The sequence below is a fragment of the Eschrichtius robustus genome, chromosome 3 (genome assembly GCF_028021215.1).
Source record: "Eschrichtius robustus isolate mEscRob2 chromosome 3, mEscRob2.pri, whole genome shotgun sequence".
NCBI classification, from domain to species: Eukaryota; Metazoa; Chordata; class Mammalia; order Artiodactyla; family Eschrichtiidae; genus Eschrichtius; species Eschrichtius robustus.
The window spans coordinates 145,134,261-145,153,184 of NC_090826.1; the positions used below are offsets into that span (position 1 = coordinate 145,134,261).

Sequence of the window (18,924 nt, forward strand, 5' to 3'; positions counted from 1 at the left end):
ATGGAGAGGAAAATACTTCCCATTTACTTGTTGTTGCTGCTTTCTGTTTTCTTGATTCAGCAAGTTTCTTCTCAAGGTACCTTAACCATCAAAAATACTTTTATTTAACAGCTATTGCTAATCATTCAGTTCTGACTTTTATGACAACAAAAGAAATAGATTTCTAAAAACATATATCTGTTTGAGTTTAATACATAATAAAACCTTAAAATTATGTATAGAATATATAGCATATTTATAAGCATTTTGTATTATGAAGTTTTTCAAGAAGTTTTGAGTTTTTCTATAGAATAATTTTTGTACTCATTATTCCTATAGTTCTCCCAAAGGTTTAAAAGAATATAGACACTTACACAATAAAGCTATGCTAAAATGATACAATATCAGATTAACTGAAATGAACAATATGTATACAGCATATAATTTTTTTCCTACATGTTTACAAAGAAATTTAATCTTTTACATCAAATAAATTATGGCATCATGTCGATACAGCTATATTACAATGAACATTTACAATGTTTCAAATGACATTTTATTAATCTTGAAAATGTGCCTTCTTTCTTATAAGGACTGTTCATCCAGATATAAATTTACAGAGGTATGAATGTCATTTTATATTATAATATTGAACCATTCACAGCCCTCCAAAAACAGAGTTAGTCCTGGATGAACAGTTCTTGTTATTCAGTTTTAGAGAATGTTAAGGTACATTCAGTGTAATCACCTTAACAGAAGTCTCTAGCATCACAAGGTAAATTACTTAACAATAACACCAAGCTTTGGATTTTTGTTTCCTTTCCATTTTTTTTTTGTTTGTTTCAAGTTATTGTTTTTTTTTTAAATTAATTTTTATTGGAGTATGGTTGCTTTACAATGTCCTTTTCTTTTTTTTTTTTTTCTTTGATAAGCAAAATCTGAGAGAAGAAAAATCAAGGTGCATGATTGTTATGGCATTGTTTACATTTCCAGTAAAACACTTAAATAAGCCTGAGCATGGGAGATAGCTGCCTGCCATGGACATAGTCAGAATCACTTAGATAAGGTGAAAGCAAATATAAATATTTAATCAGGAATGATGAATACCAGGGTGTATCCAAACCCTCTGCTCTCTCAGAATAATATTACAAGGTTCATAACACTGGGTGCATTTCCTAAGCTACATCTCCTCTGTGATACAATTGGCTGTTCACTAGAACAATTTTACTCTCCTTTAAATAAATGAAATTAAAATTAGTTGTTAAAATCATCATCAATAAAAGTAGGACAGCCATTAAATCTATGGAAATAAATTTTCCTGTAAAGATGATTGACTTCCTATTTCAGAAATCTGCTAGTTATAAAAGAATAACCTTTTGATGTTGTCTTGTCTGCTTTTCTTGCCTTCTCAGCCTCTTCCCATTCTTTTTTCTTTATATATATGTATTTATATAATACACTATATATGATATGCATTTTTGTATGTATTGTGCACATGTGTATGTAAAAAGTTCTGAAAGTTGTCCTGATGTTTACTGTTTTATTTGCATATTAAGACTTTAACTTTCCTGGACTCATTATTTTGCGTAATTTTTCAGTGTGCTTCAGCGTCCCTCTATGGATTTAGGACATTGCACCTGCCAGTTTCTATTCCAGAGATGGATTCAGTTGTTACATTTCTGAGGTTATCTCTCAGGGAGGTTTTCAAGGTGTTTTCTAAATGACTTAAAAAATATACTTAAGGATAATTATGCTTTTGTTTTTGTTTTGTTTTACCCAAAATAACTCTGTTCATGACCTTTATTCAAGTCCAGATGCTTTTCAAGAGTCACCTATTTGGTACTCTCTTTAGTGGTGGTCGTAAGCATCTGACTTCCCCAACATTGATAGTGCTCAGTTATCCCCACCCGTGAAAGGAGCAGGAGCCTAGGAAAGTTTGTGCTGGCATGACTAGCTTGCTGTGAATGTATGATCAGGAATGAGAGGCAATGTGATTAGGAAAAGTCTGGGCATCAGAATCAAATATATCAGAGTTCAAATTCTAGGTGGGCTGTTTACTTAGGATGACCAGATAATTTACTATGCAAATCAGGACACTTCTAACAGTGAAAGAGGTCACTATGAATGATTTTTTTTTAATTTATTTATTTTATTTTTGGCTGCATTGGGTCTTTGTTGCTGTGCCCAGGCTTTCTCTAGTTGTGTCGAGTGGGGGCTACTCTTGGTTGTGGTGCGTGGGCTTCTCATTGTGGTGGCTTTTCTTGTTGCGGAGCACGGGCTTTAGGCGCGCAGGCTTCAGTAGTTGTGGCGCACGGGCTTAGTTGCTCCGCGGCATGTGGGATCTTCCCGGACCAGGGCTCGAACCCGTGTCCCCTGCATTGGCAGGAGGATTCTTAACCACTGCGCCACCAGGGAAGTCCACTATGAATGATTAATGGGTGTTAATTGACCTGTAATACATATATACTGGAGTTATTAAGTAGCTGGGTGCCCTTGAGCAAGTTATTAAAATTTCTGTGTTTCAGCTTTCTTATCTCTAAAAATGAGACTACTAATACTCTCCTGGCAACGTTTCATAAGCATTGGAGATAATGTGTGACTCAGTGCCCAGCACAGAGATGCTCAGTAAATGGCAACTAGTCATCATCCTAGTAGCAGTATCAGTAGAGCTGTAGCTGCCAACCCTCCTCCAGGAATACCACGCTCTTTTGTGCAAAGCCATTACTCACCCTGATTTTCAAAAGTGCATTTATCTTCTCGGTCTAGTAACGAATAAAATGGCATGATCAAGGTCACCTAGGAGACCAGGCAAAGGTCACCTGGACCCATTGCTAACCATCATTCCCAACCTTTCCAATTGATAAACTTCTGCCTCACCAAGCAGCTTTGTCCTCCTCCCTAGATTTCTTCCTTTTTACAAAGTGGTTTGGCCCTGTTTACACTAGTATTGTATAATTTTAGATTTATCAAGCTGTGCAGGGAGATGTGGGGAAGGGTATTCTAGAGATGCCATCTGCAACTGTGATTATAACTGTCAACACTACATGGAGTGCTGCCCTGACTTCAAGAAAGTCTGCACTGTAGGTAAGTCCTGAGAGCTGGTGTCTCCTCTGTCAAGCACATGTCCTGTGAGAGTCCCCTTGTACCCCTTGCAGTGCTGTTGTCACACTATTTCACTTCTCTGTGCTGAAGTGCCTTTCCCTTCCCTCGCGTAAATGCTGCAGTGTGCTGTGCCTGAGGGTGGTGTCAAAGCTTGTGATCACTGGGGGAGGTTAAGGGGAGCCTGGAAGTCTGTCACTTGCACAAGGTTATCGACTAGTGCCAAGTATCATGTCTTGTTTTAAATAGAGACAATACTATGACTCGGGAATCATTAAGTAAATCGTAATGAGTAATTCTTTGCTATTAACCAGGGAGGTAATTGCTTAGGGATGGAGCCCTTCAATAACTTCATCAAAAAATTCATGGACATAAAATAATCTTGCTTACTGTTTAACTTTTTGGTATTAATATGTTTCTAAATTACCTGAAAAAGGCACTTTAAAAGTGTTTAATAATGAGTGTATAATGATGAATTTCAGTTACATCCCAAAGGGTATGAATTTTAAATTATGATACTTCATTTAAACATACTTTGGACCATTTTCTTGTTAATGTGCAAATATTTCATATTTAATTTATGAAAGTTATAATTAAAAGTGGCTCAAAGTTATATTTGCTTCAGAATTTGCATGTGAAGTTGATAAATATATTGTTGTACAATTTGTTTGTTGTGTAAGGTAATTATTTCAGACAGGCCTGGGTAAATCATCGTGGCTTTAACCAAGGCTTTTTTGGAAATGAGTAGGCTTCTTATATAGTCCATATCATGGGATTAGGCTGAAATCTTTCAACTCTACACCATGCCCAGTTTGTCATAACAACGGTTTCTGTATTATAAATGATTTTTGAGCCTAAACAGTGACCTAGTTATATTAAGCCAGCTCTTTAGAATATATTGTTGTAGAATATGCACGCTCAATTGACAAAAATCTACTTAAAAATTAGCAGTATCAAAAGGAGAGAATAGTGGGAATTCATATGAAGTGTACTTACCTCTTTAGACATTTCCCAATTTTCCACTGTCCATACATGAAATGACTCAGACAGCATTGGGGTGTCTCCTGGATCCTTGAAGGGCAAGAAAATTTTCCTTAGTCACCATATTTCTTTCTTGACCAGGGCTGTCTCCACTTGGGAAACCATCTATCTTCCAAATTCCAAATAAAAGACTTAGCTATGCACTTTTGGAACTCTAGTCATCTATATGGTGGGAAATGGCTACCAATACATGGGTGTGATTGATTGTGTAACCAGTAATCCATAATGTTTTGTTTTGCTCTGGGTAGAGTTTTCCTGTAAAGGCCGCTGCTTCGAGTCCTTTACAAGAGGGAGGGCGTGTGACTGTGACTCAGAATGTAAGAAGTACGGCAAGTGTTGCTTCGATTATGACAGTTTTTGTGAAAAAGGTAAGCATCCCAGTACCAATCAGTGCCTCTCAGTACAGCCAGACCTGGGGACCTATCTTAGCTTCACTGATAATGTCTTAACATGCGGTCCAACTCACGTCTTGATTTTACTAACATATATGCTATTTCATATTAATTTTGTTTCACCAAGATGAATTAGAGAAGGAATGCTTCTTGTAAAGCACTCCCTGGCTCAGCCAGGCTCCAGGAGTGCAAGTGATTGCAGGTTGAGTAACGTAGAGGATAGGGGCTGGGCATACATGCTTTTCTCCTCCAGGTGTGGTTCCATTTCAGGTTAAATCAACAGTAAGCAGCTCATTTGATGATTTCTTGTCTAATCCTATGGTGCTGACCCCACAAAGTCAACTGTCCTTTGAGCTATCTGTGCTTTTGCTCTCAATGTTTTTGAGTGTATATTTGAGGACAGAATCAACACACCCAGCTTCTCTGAACTAGTAAATTTGAGTCAGTTTAAAGCACTAAGTTGATAGGCAAACCAAGAAGCTAACTGTCCGTTGTATTTCCCTTCTGATCTCTACAGTACCCTCAATGGTCTCTATCTAAATGCCTGTGTGTGAAGGAGTCAATAAAAAGAGGTAGTTCCATTTTAAAATCCTCTTCTCTGGTTATAGGTCCTGAAGGAGTACTCTGAGAGCATAATAAAACCCTCCAGATTTACCAAAAAAAAAAAAAAAAAAAGACTTTAAACCAATGTACTTAAATAATGAATTCCTTTCTTTTACCAAATGTTTGTTCTTAAATCCTACTCTGTTAAAACAAGAATATCTATGGGGGTAAAAGTGAAAATTATCATTGCTTGCATAATCTTATTTTATTTAAACAAGGCTGCACCTTCTGCTTCTTTCAAACAGTGGAGAAATAGGGTGGAAAACTATTAATCAGCATAGTTAAGGAATATTTCTTAACTCTTCAATGTTTTCATTGGAAAGCATTCCAAAAATAATGGAGACATGCCCCCTGTAATCAAAATCGCAGAGTTCAGAGTTCCTGCAGCTTTCAGAAGGACATATGAGTGCTCCATATTTACTCATCACTCTGATAATTGTTTTGGCTGTGAGACAAAAAACTAAGAATTTATTTTGGGCAGAGGATGGATGGGGAGGGAAGATGGTTAGAGAATGACAAAGCATTGAGAGAACATGTTAATAAAGACGATAGTTTATGCTACCAAGTGGTGGGTCAGATTACTTGACGTTTTTGTAAAACTCAAGGATAAAAAATTGATGAAGGTAGTGCATCATTTACAGAATTCACAGAGATAGTCAGGGTCCAACTGAAAATGAAGGCATCAACTAGATCTTCAGTACTTCATTTTTATTTATTTTCTTTTAAATTTTTAAATTTATTTTACTTATTTTTTTATATACCAGTTTCTTATTAGTCAACCATTTTATACATATTAGTGTATATATGTCAATCCCAATCTCTCAATTCATCACACCACCATCCCCCCCCACCGCAGCTTCCCCCCCTTGGTGTCCATACATTTGTTCTCTACATCTGTGTTTCAATTACTGCCCTGAAAACCAGTTTATTTGTACCATTTTTCTAGGTTCCACATATATGTGTTAATATACGATATTTATTTTTCTTTCTGACTTACTTCACTCTGTATGACAGTCTCTAGATCCATCCACGTCTCTACAAATGACCCAATTTTGATCCTTTTTATGGCTGAGAAATATTCCATTGTATATATGTACCATAAATTCTTTATCCATTCATCTGTCGATGGGCATTTAGGTTGCTTCCATGACCTGGCTATTGTAAAAGGGGCTGCAATGAACATTGGGGTGCATGTGTCTTTTTGAATTATGGTTTTCTCTGGGTATATGCCCAGTAGTGGGATTGCTGGGTCATATGGTAATTCTATTTTTAGTTTTTTGTTTTGTTTTTTTTTTAAATTTTTTTTTTTTAATTTAATTTTATTTATTTATTTATTTTTGGCTGTGTTGGGTCTTCGTTTCTGTGCGAGGGCTTTCTCTAGTTGTGGCGAGCAGGGGCCACTCCTCATCGCGGTGCGCGGGCCTCTCACTGTCGCGGCCTCTCGTTGTGGAGCACAGCTCCAGACGCGCAGGCTCAGTAGTTGTGGCGCACGGGCTTAGTTGCTCCGCGGCATGTGGGATCTTCCCGGAGCAGGGCTCGAACCCATGTCCCCTGCATCGGCAGGCAGACTCTCAACCACTGTGCCACCAGGGAAGCCCATATTTTTAGTTTTTTAAGGAACCTCCATACTGTTCTCCATAGTGGCTGTATCAATTTACATTCCCACCAACAGTGCAAGAGGGTTCCCTTTTCTCCACACTCTCTCCAACATTTATTGCTTGTAGATTTTTTGATGAGGGCCATTCTGACTGGTGTGAGGTGATACCTCACTGTAGTTTTGATTTGCATTTCTCTAATAATTAGTGATGTTGAGCAGCTTTTCATGTGCTTCTTGGACATCTGTATGTCTTCTTTGGAGAAGTGTCTATTTAGGTCTTCTGCCCATTTTTGGATTGGGCTGTTTGCTTTTTTAATATTGAGCTGCATGAGCTGTTTATAAATTTTGGAGATTAATCCTTTGTCCGTTGATTTGTTGGCAAATATTTTCTCCCATTCTGAGGGTTGTCTTTTCGTCTTGTTTACGGTTTCCTTCACTGTGCAAAAGCTTTGAAGTTTCATTAGGTCCCATTTGTTTATTTTTGTTTTTATTTCCATTACCCTAGGAGGTGGATCAAAAAAGATCTTGCTGTGATTTATGTCAAAGGGTGTTCTTCCTATGTTTTCCTCTAAGAGTTTTATAGTGTCCGGTCTTACATTTAGGTCTCGAATCCATTTTGAGTTTATTTTTGTGTATAGTGTTAGGGAGTGTTCTAATTTCATTCTTTTACATGTAGCTGTCCAGTTTTCCCAGCACCACTTATTGAAGAGACTGTCTTTTCTCCATTGTATATCCTTGCCTCCTTTGTCATAGATTAATTGACCATAGGTGCATGGGTTTACCTCTGGGCTTTCTATCTTGTTCCATTGATCTATGTTTCTGTTTTTGTGCCAGTACCATATTGTCTTCATTACTGTAGCTTTGTAGTATAGTCTGAAGTCAGGGAGTCTGATTCCTCCAGCTCCGTTTTTTTCCCTCAAGACTGCTTTGGCTATTCGGGGTCTTTTGTGTCTCCATACAAATTTTAAGATTTTTTGTTCTAGTTCCGTAAAAAATGTCATTGGTAATTTGATAGGGATTGCATTGAATCTGTAGATTGCTTTGGGTAGTAGAGTCATTTTCACAATATTGATTCTTCCAATCCAAGACCATGGTATATCTCTCCATCTGTTGGTATCATGTTTAATTTCTTACCTCAGTGTCTTATAGTTTTCTGCATACAGGACTTTTGTCTCCCTAGGTAGGTTTATTCCTAGGTATTTTATTCTTTTTGTTGCAATGGTAAATGGGAGTGTTTCCTTAATTTCTCTTTCTGATTTTTCATCATTAGTGTATAAGAATGCAAGAGATTTGTGTGCATTAATTTTGTATCCTGCAACTTTACCTTATTCATTGATTAGCGCTAATAGTTTTCTGGTGGCATTTTTAGGGTTCTCTATGTATAGTATCATGTCATCTGCAAACAGTGACAGTTTTACTTCTTCTTTTCCAGTTTGTATTCCTTTTATTTCTTTTTCTTCTCTGATTGCCGTGGCTAGGACTTCCAAAACTATGTTGAATAAGAGTGGTGAGAGTGGACATCCTTGTCATGTTCCTGATCTTAGAGGAAATGCTTTCAGTTTTTCACCATTGAGAATGATGTTTGCTGCGGCTTTGTCATACATGGCCTTTATTATGTTGAGGTAGGTTCCCTCTATGCCCACTTTCTGGAGAGTTTTTATCAGAAATCGGTGTTGAATTTTGTCAAAAGCTTTTTCTGCATCTACTGAGATGATCATATGCTTTTTATTCTTCAATTTCTTAATATGGTGTATCACATTGATTGATTTGCATATATTGAGGAATCCTTGCATCCCTGGGATAAATCCCACTTGATCACGGTGTATGATCCTTTTAATGTGTTGTTGGATTCTGTTTGCTAGAATTTTGTTGAGGATTTTTTCATCTATATTCATGAGTGATATTGGTCTGTAATTTTCTTCTTTTGTAGTGTCTTTGTCTGGTTTTGGTATCAGGATGATGGTGGCCTCACAGAATGAGTTTGGGACTGTTCCTTCCTCTGCAATTTTTGGGAAGAGTTTGAGAAGGATGGGTGTTAGCTCTTCTCTAAATGTTTGATAGAATTCACCTGTGAAGCCATCTGGTCCTGGACTTTTGTTTGTTGGAAGATTTTTAATCACAGTTTCAATTTCATTACTTGTGATTGGGCTGTTCATATTTTCTATTTCTTCCTGGTTCAGTCTTGGAAGGTTATACCTTTCTAAGAATTTGTCCATTTCTTCCAGGTTGTCCATTTTATTGGCATAGAGTTGCTTGTAGTAGTGTCTTAGGATGCTTTGTATTTCTGTGGTGTCTGTTGTAACTTCTCCTTTTTCATTTCTAATTTTATTGATTTGAGTCCTCTCCCTCTTTTTCTTGATGAGTCTGGCTAATGGTTTATCAATTTTGTTTATCTTTTCAAAGAACCAGCTTTTAGTTTTTTGATCTTTGTTATTGTTTTCTTTGTTTCTATTTCATTTATTTCTGCTCTGATCTTGATGATTTCTTTCCTTCTGCTAACTTTGGGTTTTGTTTGTTCTTCTTTCTCTAGTTCCTTTGGGTGTAAGGTTAGATTGTTTATTTGAGATTTTTCTTGTTTCTTGAGGTAGGCTTGTATTGCTACAATCTTCCCTCTTAGAACTGCTTTTGCTGCATCCCATAGATTTTGAATCATCATGTTTTCATTGTCATTTGTCTCTAGGTATTTTTTGATATCCTCTTTGATTTCTTCAGTGATCTCTTGGTTATTTAGTAACGTATTGTTTAGCCTCCATGTGTTTGTGTTTTTTACGTTTTTTCCCCTGTAATTCATTTCTAATCTCATAGCGTTGTGGTCAGAAAAGATGCTTGATATGATTTCAATTTTCTTAAATTTACTGAGGCTTGATTTGTGACCCAAGATGTGATCTACCCTGGAGGATGTTCCATGCACACTTGAGAAGAAAGTGTAATCTGCTGTTTTTGGATGGAATGTCCTATAAATATCAATTAAATCCATCTGGTCTATTGTGTTGTTTAAAGCTTCTGTTTCCTTATTTATTTTCATTTTGGATGATCTGGCCATTGGTGTAAGTGAGGTGTTAAAGTCCCCCATTATTATTGTGTTACTGTCGATTTCCTCTTTTACAGCTGTTAGCAGTTTCCTTATGTATTGAGGTGCTCCTATGTTGGGTGCATATATATTTATAATTGTTATATCTTCTTCTTGGATTGATCCCTTGGTCATTATGTAGTGTCCTTTCTTGTCTTTTGTAACATTCATTTTAAAGTCTATTTTATCTGATATGAGAATTGCTACTCCAGCTTTCTTTTGATTTCCATTTGCATGGACTATCTTTTTCCATCCCCTCACACTCAGTCTGTATGTGTCCCTAGGTCTGAAGTGGGTCTCTTGTAGACAGCATATATATGGGTCTTGTTTTTGTATCCATTCAGCAAGCCTGTGTCTTTGGTTGGAGCATTTAACCCATTCACGTTTAAGGTAATTATCAATATGTATGCTTCTATGACCATTTTCTTAATTGTTTTGGGTTTGTTTTTGTAGGTCCTTTTCTTCTCTTGTGTTTCCCACTTAGAGAATTTCCTTTAGCGTTTGTTGTAGAGCTGGTTTGGTGGTGCTGAATTCTCTCAGCTTTTGCTTGTCTGTAAAGCTTTTGATTTCTCCATCGAATCTGAATGAGATCCTTGTTGGGTACAGTAATCTTGGTTGTAGGTTCTTCCCTTTCATCACTTTAAGTATATCATGCCACTCCCTTCTGGCTTGTAGAGTTCCTGCTGAGAAATCAGCTGTTAACCTTATGGGAGTTACCTTGTATGTTATTTGTTGTATTTCCCTTGCTGCTTTCAATAATTGTTCTTTGTCTTTAATTTTTGCCAGTTTGATTACTATGTGTTTCGGCGTGTTTCTCCTGTATGGGACTCTCTGAGCTTCCGGGACTTGGGTGGCTATTTCCTTTCCCATGTTAGGGAAGTTTTCAACTATAATCTCTTCAAATATTTTCTCCGGTTCTTTCTCTCTCTCTTCTCCTTCTGGGACCCCTATAATGCGAATGTTGTTTCATTTAATGTTGTCCCAGAGGTCTCTTAGGCTGTCTTCATTTCTTTTCATTCTTTTTTCTTTAGTCTGTTCCACAGCAGTGAATTACACCATTCTGTCTTCCAGGTCACTTATCCGTTCTTCTGCCTCAGTTATTCTGCTATTGATTCCTTCTAGTGTAGTTTTCATTTCAGTTATTGTATTGTTCATCTCTGTTTGTTTGTTCTTTAATTCTTCTAGGTCTTTTTTAAACATTTCCTGCATCTTCTCGATCTTTGCCTCCATTCTAATTCCGAGATCCTCGATCATCTTCACTATCATTATTCTGAATTCTTTTTCTGCAAGGTTGCCTATCTCCACTTCATTTAGTTGTTTTTCTGGGGTTTTATCTTGTTCCTTCATCTGGTATATAGCCCTCTGACTTTTCATCTTGTCTTTTTGTGAATGTGGTTTTTGTTCCACAGGCTGCAGGATTGTAGCTCTTATTACTTCATTTTTAAAAAATAACAATCAAACTATCTTGCGACTCACCACTTAGTCTTTTTTTTTAATCAATTAATTAATTTTTGGCTGCATTGGGTCTTCATTGCTGCATGCAGGCTTTCTCTAGTTGTGGTGAGCAGGGGCTACTCTTTGTTGCAGTGCACACGTTTCTCATTGCAGTGGCTTCTCTTGTTGCAGAGCACAGGCTCTAGGTGTGCGGGCTTTAGTCGTTCTGGCACACGGGCTCAGTAGTTGTGGTGCATGGGCTTAGTTGCTCCACAGCATGTGGGATATTCCTGGACCAGGGCTCGAACCTGTGTCTCCTCCATTGGCAGGCGGATTCTTTACCACTGTGCCACCAGGGAACACTTACTTGTTTTAAGATTGCTATAGATAACTCTTGTAGGCATCTATATATCTCAAAGTCATAACATTTCAAGAATTGAAGCAGTCAAGCGCCTCTGAATGTGGGTGAGAAAACAATCCAAGAAGTTAAATAGTTTGCTCAAGATCACTAGCTAGAATGTTGTAAAACTGTTTCTTGAGTTGAGGTACCTGGTGTTTTTGTGTGGTGGGAGGAGAAAGAGGGAAAGGTATGGTGGTCAGTTCATGCAGATTGCAAAAACAGAGTTCTGAGGAGAAGTTTGGTAAGAGCAGGAGGATTTATCACCACTGTCCTCTACCCACAGTGCTTCCCCCAACCCTGTTCTCTGCTTTCTTATCTTTCAGAAGTCCCTCTTCTTTTCTTCTGGTTCCTAATGGTCAAAACATGTTCCATGTAGGTTAAAAAGATACACATCAAACCACTAAGCTGTTTATCTTGGAGAAGGGCAATACATTTTGAGGAAACCATAATGTGAAGATGTGAAATTCTTCCACGAGTTAATATTTATGTAGAACTTTTGTAATTAAAAGAAAGAAAAAAAGAAAGGTAAATTGGTATCATTTGATTTAAATGAATATGAAAACAGGAAAATGTAATTTTTATATTTAGCTTCTCGAGAGCAGAAACATCTGTCAACCACATGCAGTGATTATTTTGATATCACAGAAGGCTGGCACAAAGTATAGAGCTCATAAAGTATTTTTTAGGCAGGCAAATACCTTCAGAAATCATCTAGAAGAAACATCTCAGTTTGCAGGCAAGAGGGGTTCAAGAGGGTTTGCCCATTTGTCCAAGGTCACAACAATAGACCCTTGTAGGTCTAGAATTGGAAGTCTTCTGACTCCTGAGCCTTTGCTCCCCATCATAATTTACAATTTGAGAACCAATTTTTTTTTTGTAGCAATGCATCTTCAGATAGCTTGGAGTAGTTGGTGTTGGGCTAAGATCCTGCCTATACAGGTTTTCACCAGCATTTACTCTTGAAGCCGGATGCATCAGTGCCTTTCACAGAGTTGCTGATGAATATGAACAAGAAGTTAACCGACCCATCTTGCTTGGTCTCAGTGCACAGTCCTGCATCACCACCACCTTCAAAGTCTGCACCTCCACCTCCAGGAGCATCTCAGACCATCAAATCAACAACCAAACCTTCACCCAAATCATCAAGCAAGAAGACTAAGAAAGTTATAGAATCAGAGGAAATAACAGAAGGTAGGAAGATGACAGATGTAACAAAAGGAGGTTTCTGAGATGAAATAACCTGTAGGTGGACTTTTATGAGACTCCTCATAGTACAGGGTGATCTTCTGAGTCATTAAAGGCTCATCACACTGCTTGTTTTAGGGCAGAGTTTAAGCCAAAGTATAAATGCTCAGTTATTTATTTTCCCTATTTACCAAACTCAGTATGGGATTAGGTTAAAATAATCAGAAGAAACAAGTCTTATTGTTTAAAAAAAAAAAAAGCCATGATTTTCTTTGCAGAACAATTTGATTCTGTAAGATATGGGGAAGTTGAGAGAAAGTTATATAGTTATACTGCTAGTTATCTGTGACAAGCTCAGGTGCCTTGCTTTTAACTGACATTTACAAGAGCCATTGCTCATAGTACTGATAAAACAAAAGCAGAACACAGACATTTGTAGATAAATAAACAGCATTTCTTGTTGTATTTGAACTGGCAGTTCTTTTTTGCTTTAAATCACAGTTGGTGTGATCAACTTTTTAATTTGATTTATAGAACATTCTGTTTCTGAAAATCAAGAGTCTTCCTCCTCCTCTTCCTCTTCAACTTTTCGGAAAATCAAGTTTTCCAAAAATTCAGCTGCTTAATAGAGAATTAAAGAAGTAACCCAAAGGTTTGAGCATTGATAAAGATCAGTGGCTATATCAATGCCATCTTAACAATAATGACCTAAAAGTAAGGCGTGTGGGTAGAATGATTTGAGGACATTTCAATATTTGGGGGGTATGTAACTTCATAAAAATTACTTTAGAAGATACCAGTGAAAATTTCCTAAAGGAAATTAGTGCCAAGCAGCTAGGAAACCACTCTATAAAGCAAAGGAAGAAGATACTATAGAAGCAACTGTAGAACCACAGGATGGCACCAGAGATGACTATTAATAGTTTTCTATTTCAAGTCCTGTCTACCTGATATCATTTCTTTCTTCTCTTTCCTCTATCTTGTGTTTTCATTTCTCCTTACCCAGATTTATTTAACTTTTATATACTTCCTTAAGTGTTTTAAAATGTTAATCCATTAAATTCTCATACATTTCTGAGAAAGGCAATATTATTACCCACATTTTACAGATCCTCTTTATTATTTTCCTAATAAATTATCCATCATATCTGGCTGATTTTTCTGTAGTAGAGAAACTACAGAATTGGCTATTACCTCCTGAAAAGAGATTCCCTTTGTTCTGCTTTTTTATTATTTCCTGAATTTCTAAAATACATTCTCATTCTCCAGGAAATACTGGATTTTGGATACTGGAGTTTTTTTTTTGTTTGTTTGTTTGTTTGTTTTATACTGCAGGTTCTTATTAGGCATCAATTTTATACACATCAGTGTATACATGTCAATCCCAATCGCCCAATTCAGCACAACACCATCCCCACCTCACCGCAGTTTTCCCCCCTTGGTGTCCATATGTCCATTCTCTACATCTGTGTCTCAACTTCTGCCCTGCAAACTGGCTCATCTGTACCATTTTTTCTAGGTTCCACATACATGCATTAATATACGATATTTGTTTTTCTCTTTCTGACTTACTTCACTCTGTATGACTGTCTCTAGATCCATCCACGTCTCAACAAATGACTCAGTTTCGTTCCTTTTTATGGCTGAGTAACATTCCATTGTGTATATGTACCACATCTTCTTTATCCATTCGTCTGCTGATGGGCATTTAGGTTGCTTCCATGACCTGGCTATTGTAAATAGTGCTGCAATGAACATTCGGGTGCATGTGTCTTTTTGAATTACTGTTTTCTCTGGGTATATGCCCAGTAGTGGGATTGCTGGGTCATATGGTAATTCTATTTTTAGTTTTTTAAGGAACCTCCATATTGTTCTCCATAGTGGCTGTATCAATTTACATTCCCACCAACAGTGCAAGAGGGTTCCCTTTTCTCCACACCCTCTCCAGCATTTGTTGTTTGTAGATTTTCTGATGATGCCCATTCTAACAGGAGTGAGGTGATACCTCATTGTAGTTTTGGTTTGCATTTCTCTAATAATTAGTGATGTTGAGCATCTTTTCATGTGCTTCGTGGCCGTCTGTATGTCTTCTTTGGAGAAATGTCTATTTAGGTCTTCTGCCCATTTTTGGATTGGGGTGTTTGTTTCTTTGATATTGAGCTGAATGAGCTGTTTATATATTTTGGAGATTAATCCTTTGTCCGTTGATTCATTTGCAAATATTTTCTCCCATTCTGAGGGTTGTCTTTTCGTCTTGTTTATGGTTTCCTTTGCTGTGCAAAAGCTTTGAAGTTTCATTAGGTCCCACTTGTTTATTTTTGTTTTTATTTCCATTACTCTAGGAGGTGGATCAAAAAAGATCTTGCTGTGATTTATGTCAAAGAGTGTTCTTCCTATGTTTTCCTCTAAGAGTTTTATAGTGTCCAGTCTTATATTTAGGTCTCTAATCCATTTTGAGTTTATTTTTGTGTATGGTGTTAGGGAGTATTCTAATTTCATTCTTTTACATGTAGCTGTCCAGTTTTCCCAGCACCACTTATTGAAGAGACTGTCTTTTCTCCATTGTATATCTTTGCCTCCTTTGTCATAGATTAGTTGACCATAGGTGCGTGGGTTAATCTCTGGGCTTTCTATCTTGTTCCATTGATCTATGTTTCTGTTTTTGTGCCAGTACCATATTGTCTTGATTCCTGTAGCTTTGTAGTAGAGTCTGAAGTCAGGGAGTCTGATTCCTCCAGCTCCATTTTTTTGCCTCAAGACTGCTTTGGCTATTCGGGGTCTTTTGTGTCTCCATACAAATTTTAAGATGATTTGTTCTAGCTCCGTAAAAAATGCCATTGGTAATTTGATAGGGATTGCATTGAATCTGTAGATTGCTTTGGGTAGTATACTCATTTTCACAATGTTGATTCTTCCAATCCAAGAACATGGTATATCTCTCCATCTGTTGGTATCATCTTTAATTTCTTTCATCAGTGTCTTATAGTTTTCTGCATACAGGTCTTTTGTCTCCCTAGGTAGGTTTATTCCTAAGTATTTTATTCTTTTTGTTGCAATGGTAAATGGGAGTGTTTCCATAATTTCTCTTTCAGATTTTTCATCATTAGTGTATAAGAATGCAAGAGATTTCTGTGCATTAATTTTGTATCCTGCAACTTTACCATATTCATTAATTAGCTCTAGCAGTTTTCTGGTGGCATCCTTAGGATTCTCTATGTACAGTATCATGTCATCTGCAAACAGTGACAGTTTTACTTCTTCTTTTCCAATTTGTATTCCTTTTATTTCTTTTTCTTCTCTGATTGCCGTGGCTAGGACTTCCAGAACTATGTTGAATAATAGTGGTGAGAGTGGACATCCTTGTCTCGTTCCTGATCTTAGAGGAAATGCTTTCAGTTTTTCACCATTGAGAATGATGTTTGCTGTGGGTTTGTCATATATGGCCTTTATTATGTTGAGGTAGGTTCCCTCTATGCCCACTTTCTGGAGAGTTTTTATCAGAAATGGGTGTTGAATTTTGTCAAAAGCTTTTTCTGCATCTATTGAGATGATCATATGGTTTTTATTCTTCAATTTGTTAATATGGTGTATCACATTGATTGATTTGTGTATATTGAAGAATCCTTGCATCCCTGGGATAAATCCCACTTGATCGTGGTGTATGATCCTTTTAATGTGTTGTTGGATTCTGTTTGCTAGTATTTTGTTGAGGAATTTTGCATCTATATTCATCAGTGATATTGGTCTGTAATTTTCTTTTTTTGTAGTGTCTTTGTCTGGTTTTGGTATCAGGGTGATGGTGGCCTCATAGAATGAGTTTGGGAGTGTTCCTTCTTCTGCAATTTTTTGGAAGAGTTTGAGAAGGATGGGTGTTAGCTCTTCTCTAAATGTTTGATAGAATTCACCTGTGAAGCCATCTGGTCCTGGACTTTTGTTTGTTGGAAGATTTTTAATCACAGTTTCAATTTCATTACTTGTGATTGGGCTGTTCATATTTTCTATTTCTTCCTGATTCAGTCTTGGAAGGTTATACCTTTCTAAGAATTTGTCCATTTCTTCCAGGTTGTCCATTTTATTGGCATAAAGTTGCTTGTAGTAGTCTCTTAGGATGCTTTGTATTTCTGTGGTGTCTGTTGTAACTTCTCCTTTTTCATTTCTGATTTTATTGATTTGAGTCCTCTCCCTCTTTTTCTTGATGAGTCTGGCTAATGGCTTATCAATTTTGTTTATCTTCTCAAAGAACCAACTTTTAGTTTTATTGATCTTTGCTATTGTTTTCTTTGTTTCTATTTCATTTATTTCTGCTCTGATCTTTATGATTTCTTTCCTTCTGCTAACTTTGGGTTTTGTTTGTTCTTCTTTCTCTAGCTTCTTTAGGTGTAAGGTTAGATTGTTTACTTGAGATTTTTCTTGTTTCTTTAGGTAGGCTTGTATAGCTATAAACTTCCCTCTTAGAACCACTTTTGCTGCATCCCATAGGTTTTGGGTCGTCGTGTTTTCATTGTCATTTGTCTTTAGGTGTTTTTTGATTTTCTCTTTGATTTCTTCAGTGATCTCTTGGTTATTTAGTAACGTATTGTTTAGCCTCCATGTGTTTGTCTTTTTTACGTTTTTTTCCCTGTAATTCATTTCTAATCTCATAGCGTTGTGGTCTGAAAAGATGCTTGATATGATTTCAATTTTCTTAAATTTACTGAGGCTTGATTTGTGACCGAAGATGTGATCTATCCTGGAGAATGTTCCGTGCGCACTTGAGAAGAACGTGTAATCTGCTGTTTTTGGATGGAATGTCCTATATATATCAATTAAATCTATCTGGTCTATTGTGTCATTTAAAGCTTCTGTTTCCTTATTTATTTTCATTTTGGATGATCTGTCCATTGGTGTAAGTGAAGTGTTAAAGTCCCCCACTATTATTGTGTTACTGTCGATTTCCTCTTTTATAGCTGTTAGCAGTTGCCTTATGTATTGAGGTGCTCCTATGTTGGGTGCATATATATTTATAATTGTTATATCTTCTTCTTGGATAGATCCCTGGATCATTATGTAGTGTCCTTCCTTGACTCTTGTAATATTCTTTATTTTAAAGTCTATTTTATCTGATATGAGTATAGCTACTCCAGCTTTCTTTTGATTTCCATTTGCATGGAATATCTTTTTCCATCCCCTCACTTTCAGTCTGTATGTGTCCCTAGGTCTAAAGTGGGTCTCTTGTAGACAGCATATATATGGGTCTTGTTTTTGTATCCATTCAGCCAGTCTATGTCTTTTGGTTGGGGCATTTAATCCATTCACGTTTAAGGTAATTATCGATATGTATGTTCCTATGACCATTTTCTTAATTGTTTTGGGTTTGTTTTTGTAGGTCCTTTTCTTCTCTTGTGTTTCCCACTTAGAGAAGTTCCTTTAGCATTTGTTGTAGAGCTGGTTTGGTGGTGCTGAATTCTCTTAGCTTTTGCTTGTCTGTAAAGCTTTTGATTTCTCCATCAAATCTAAATGAGATCCTTGCCGGGTAGAGTAATCTTGGTTGTAGGTTCTTCCCTTTCATCACTTTAAGTATATCATGCCACTCCCTTCTGGCTTGCAGAGTTTCTGCTGAGAAATCAGCTGTTAACCTTATGGGAGTTCCCTTGTATGTTATTTGTCGTTTTTCCCTTGCTGCTTTCAATAATTTTTCTTTGTCTTTAATTTTTGCCACTTTGATTACTATGTGTCTCGGCGTGTTTCTCCTTGGGTTTATTCTGTATGGGACTCTCTGCGCTTCCTGGACTTGGGTGGCTATTTCCTTTCCCATGTTAGGGAAGTTTTCGACTATAATCTCTTCAAATATTTTCTCTGGTCCTTTCTCTCTCTCTTCTCCTTCTGGGACCCCTATAATGCGAATGTTGTTGCGTTTAATGTTGTCCCAGAGGTCTCTTAGGCTGTCTTCATTTCTTTTCATTCTTTTTTCTTTAGTCTGTTCCGCAGCAGTGAATTCCACCATTCTGTCTTCCAGGTCACTTATCCGTTCTTCTGCCTCAGTTATTCTGCTATTGATTCCTTCTAGTGTAGTTTTCATTTCAGTTATTGTATTGGTCATCTCTGTTTGTTTGTTCTTTAATTCTTCTAGGTCTTTGTTAATCAT

At 36.9% G+C, this 18,924-nt stretch overlaps 1 protein-coding gene across 1 annotated transcript in view; it reads left to right on the plus strand.

Moving 5' to 3' along the window:
- Positions 1–18,924, plus strand: part of PRG4 (proteoglycan 4) — a 27,848-nt gene continuing 8,924 nt past the window's right edge. The window contains 6 exon segments of the mRNA XM_068541427.1: positions 1–76; positions 2,941–3,063; positions 4,368–4,487; positions 12,660–12,806; positions 13,335–13,423; positions 13,425–13,452. Of these exon segments, the coding sequence (XP_068397528.1) occupies positions 1–76; positions 2,941–3,063; positions 4,368–4,487; positions 12,660–12,806; positions 13,335–13,423; positions 13,425–13,452 (583 nt within the window).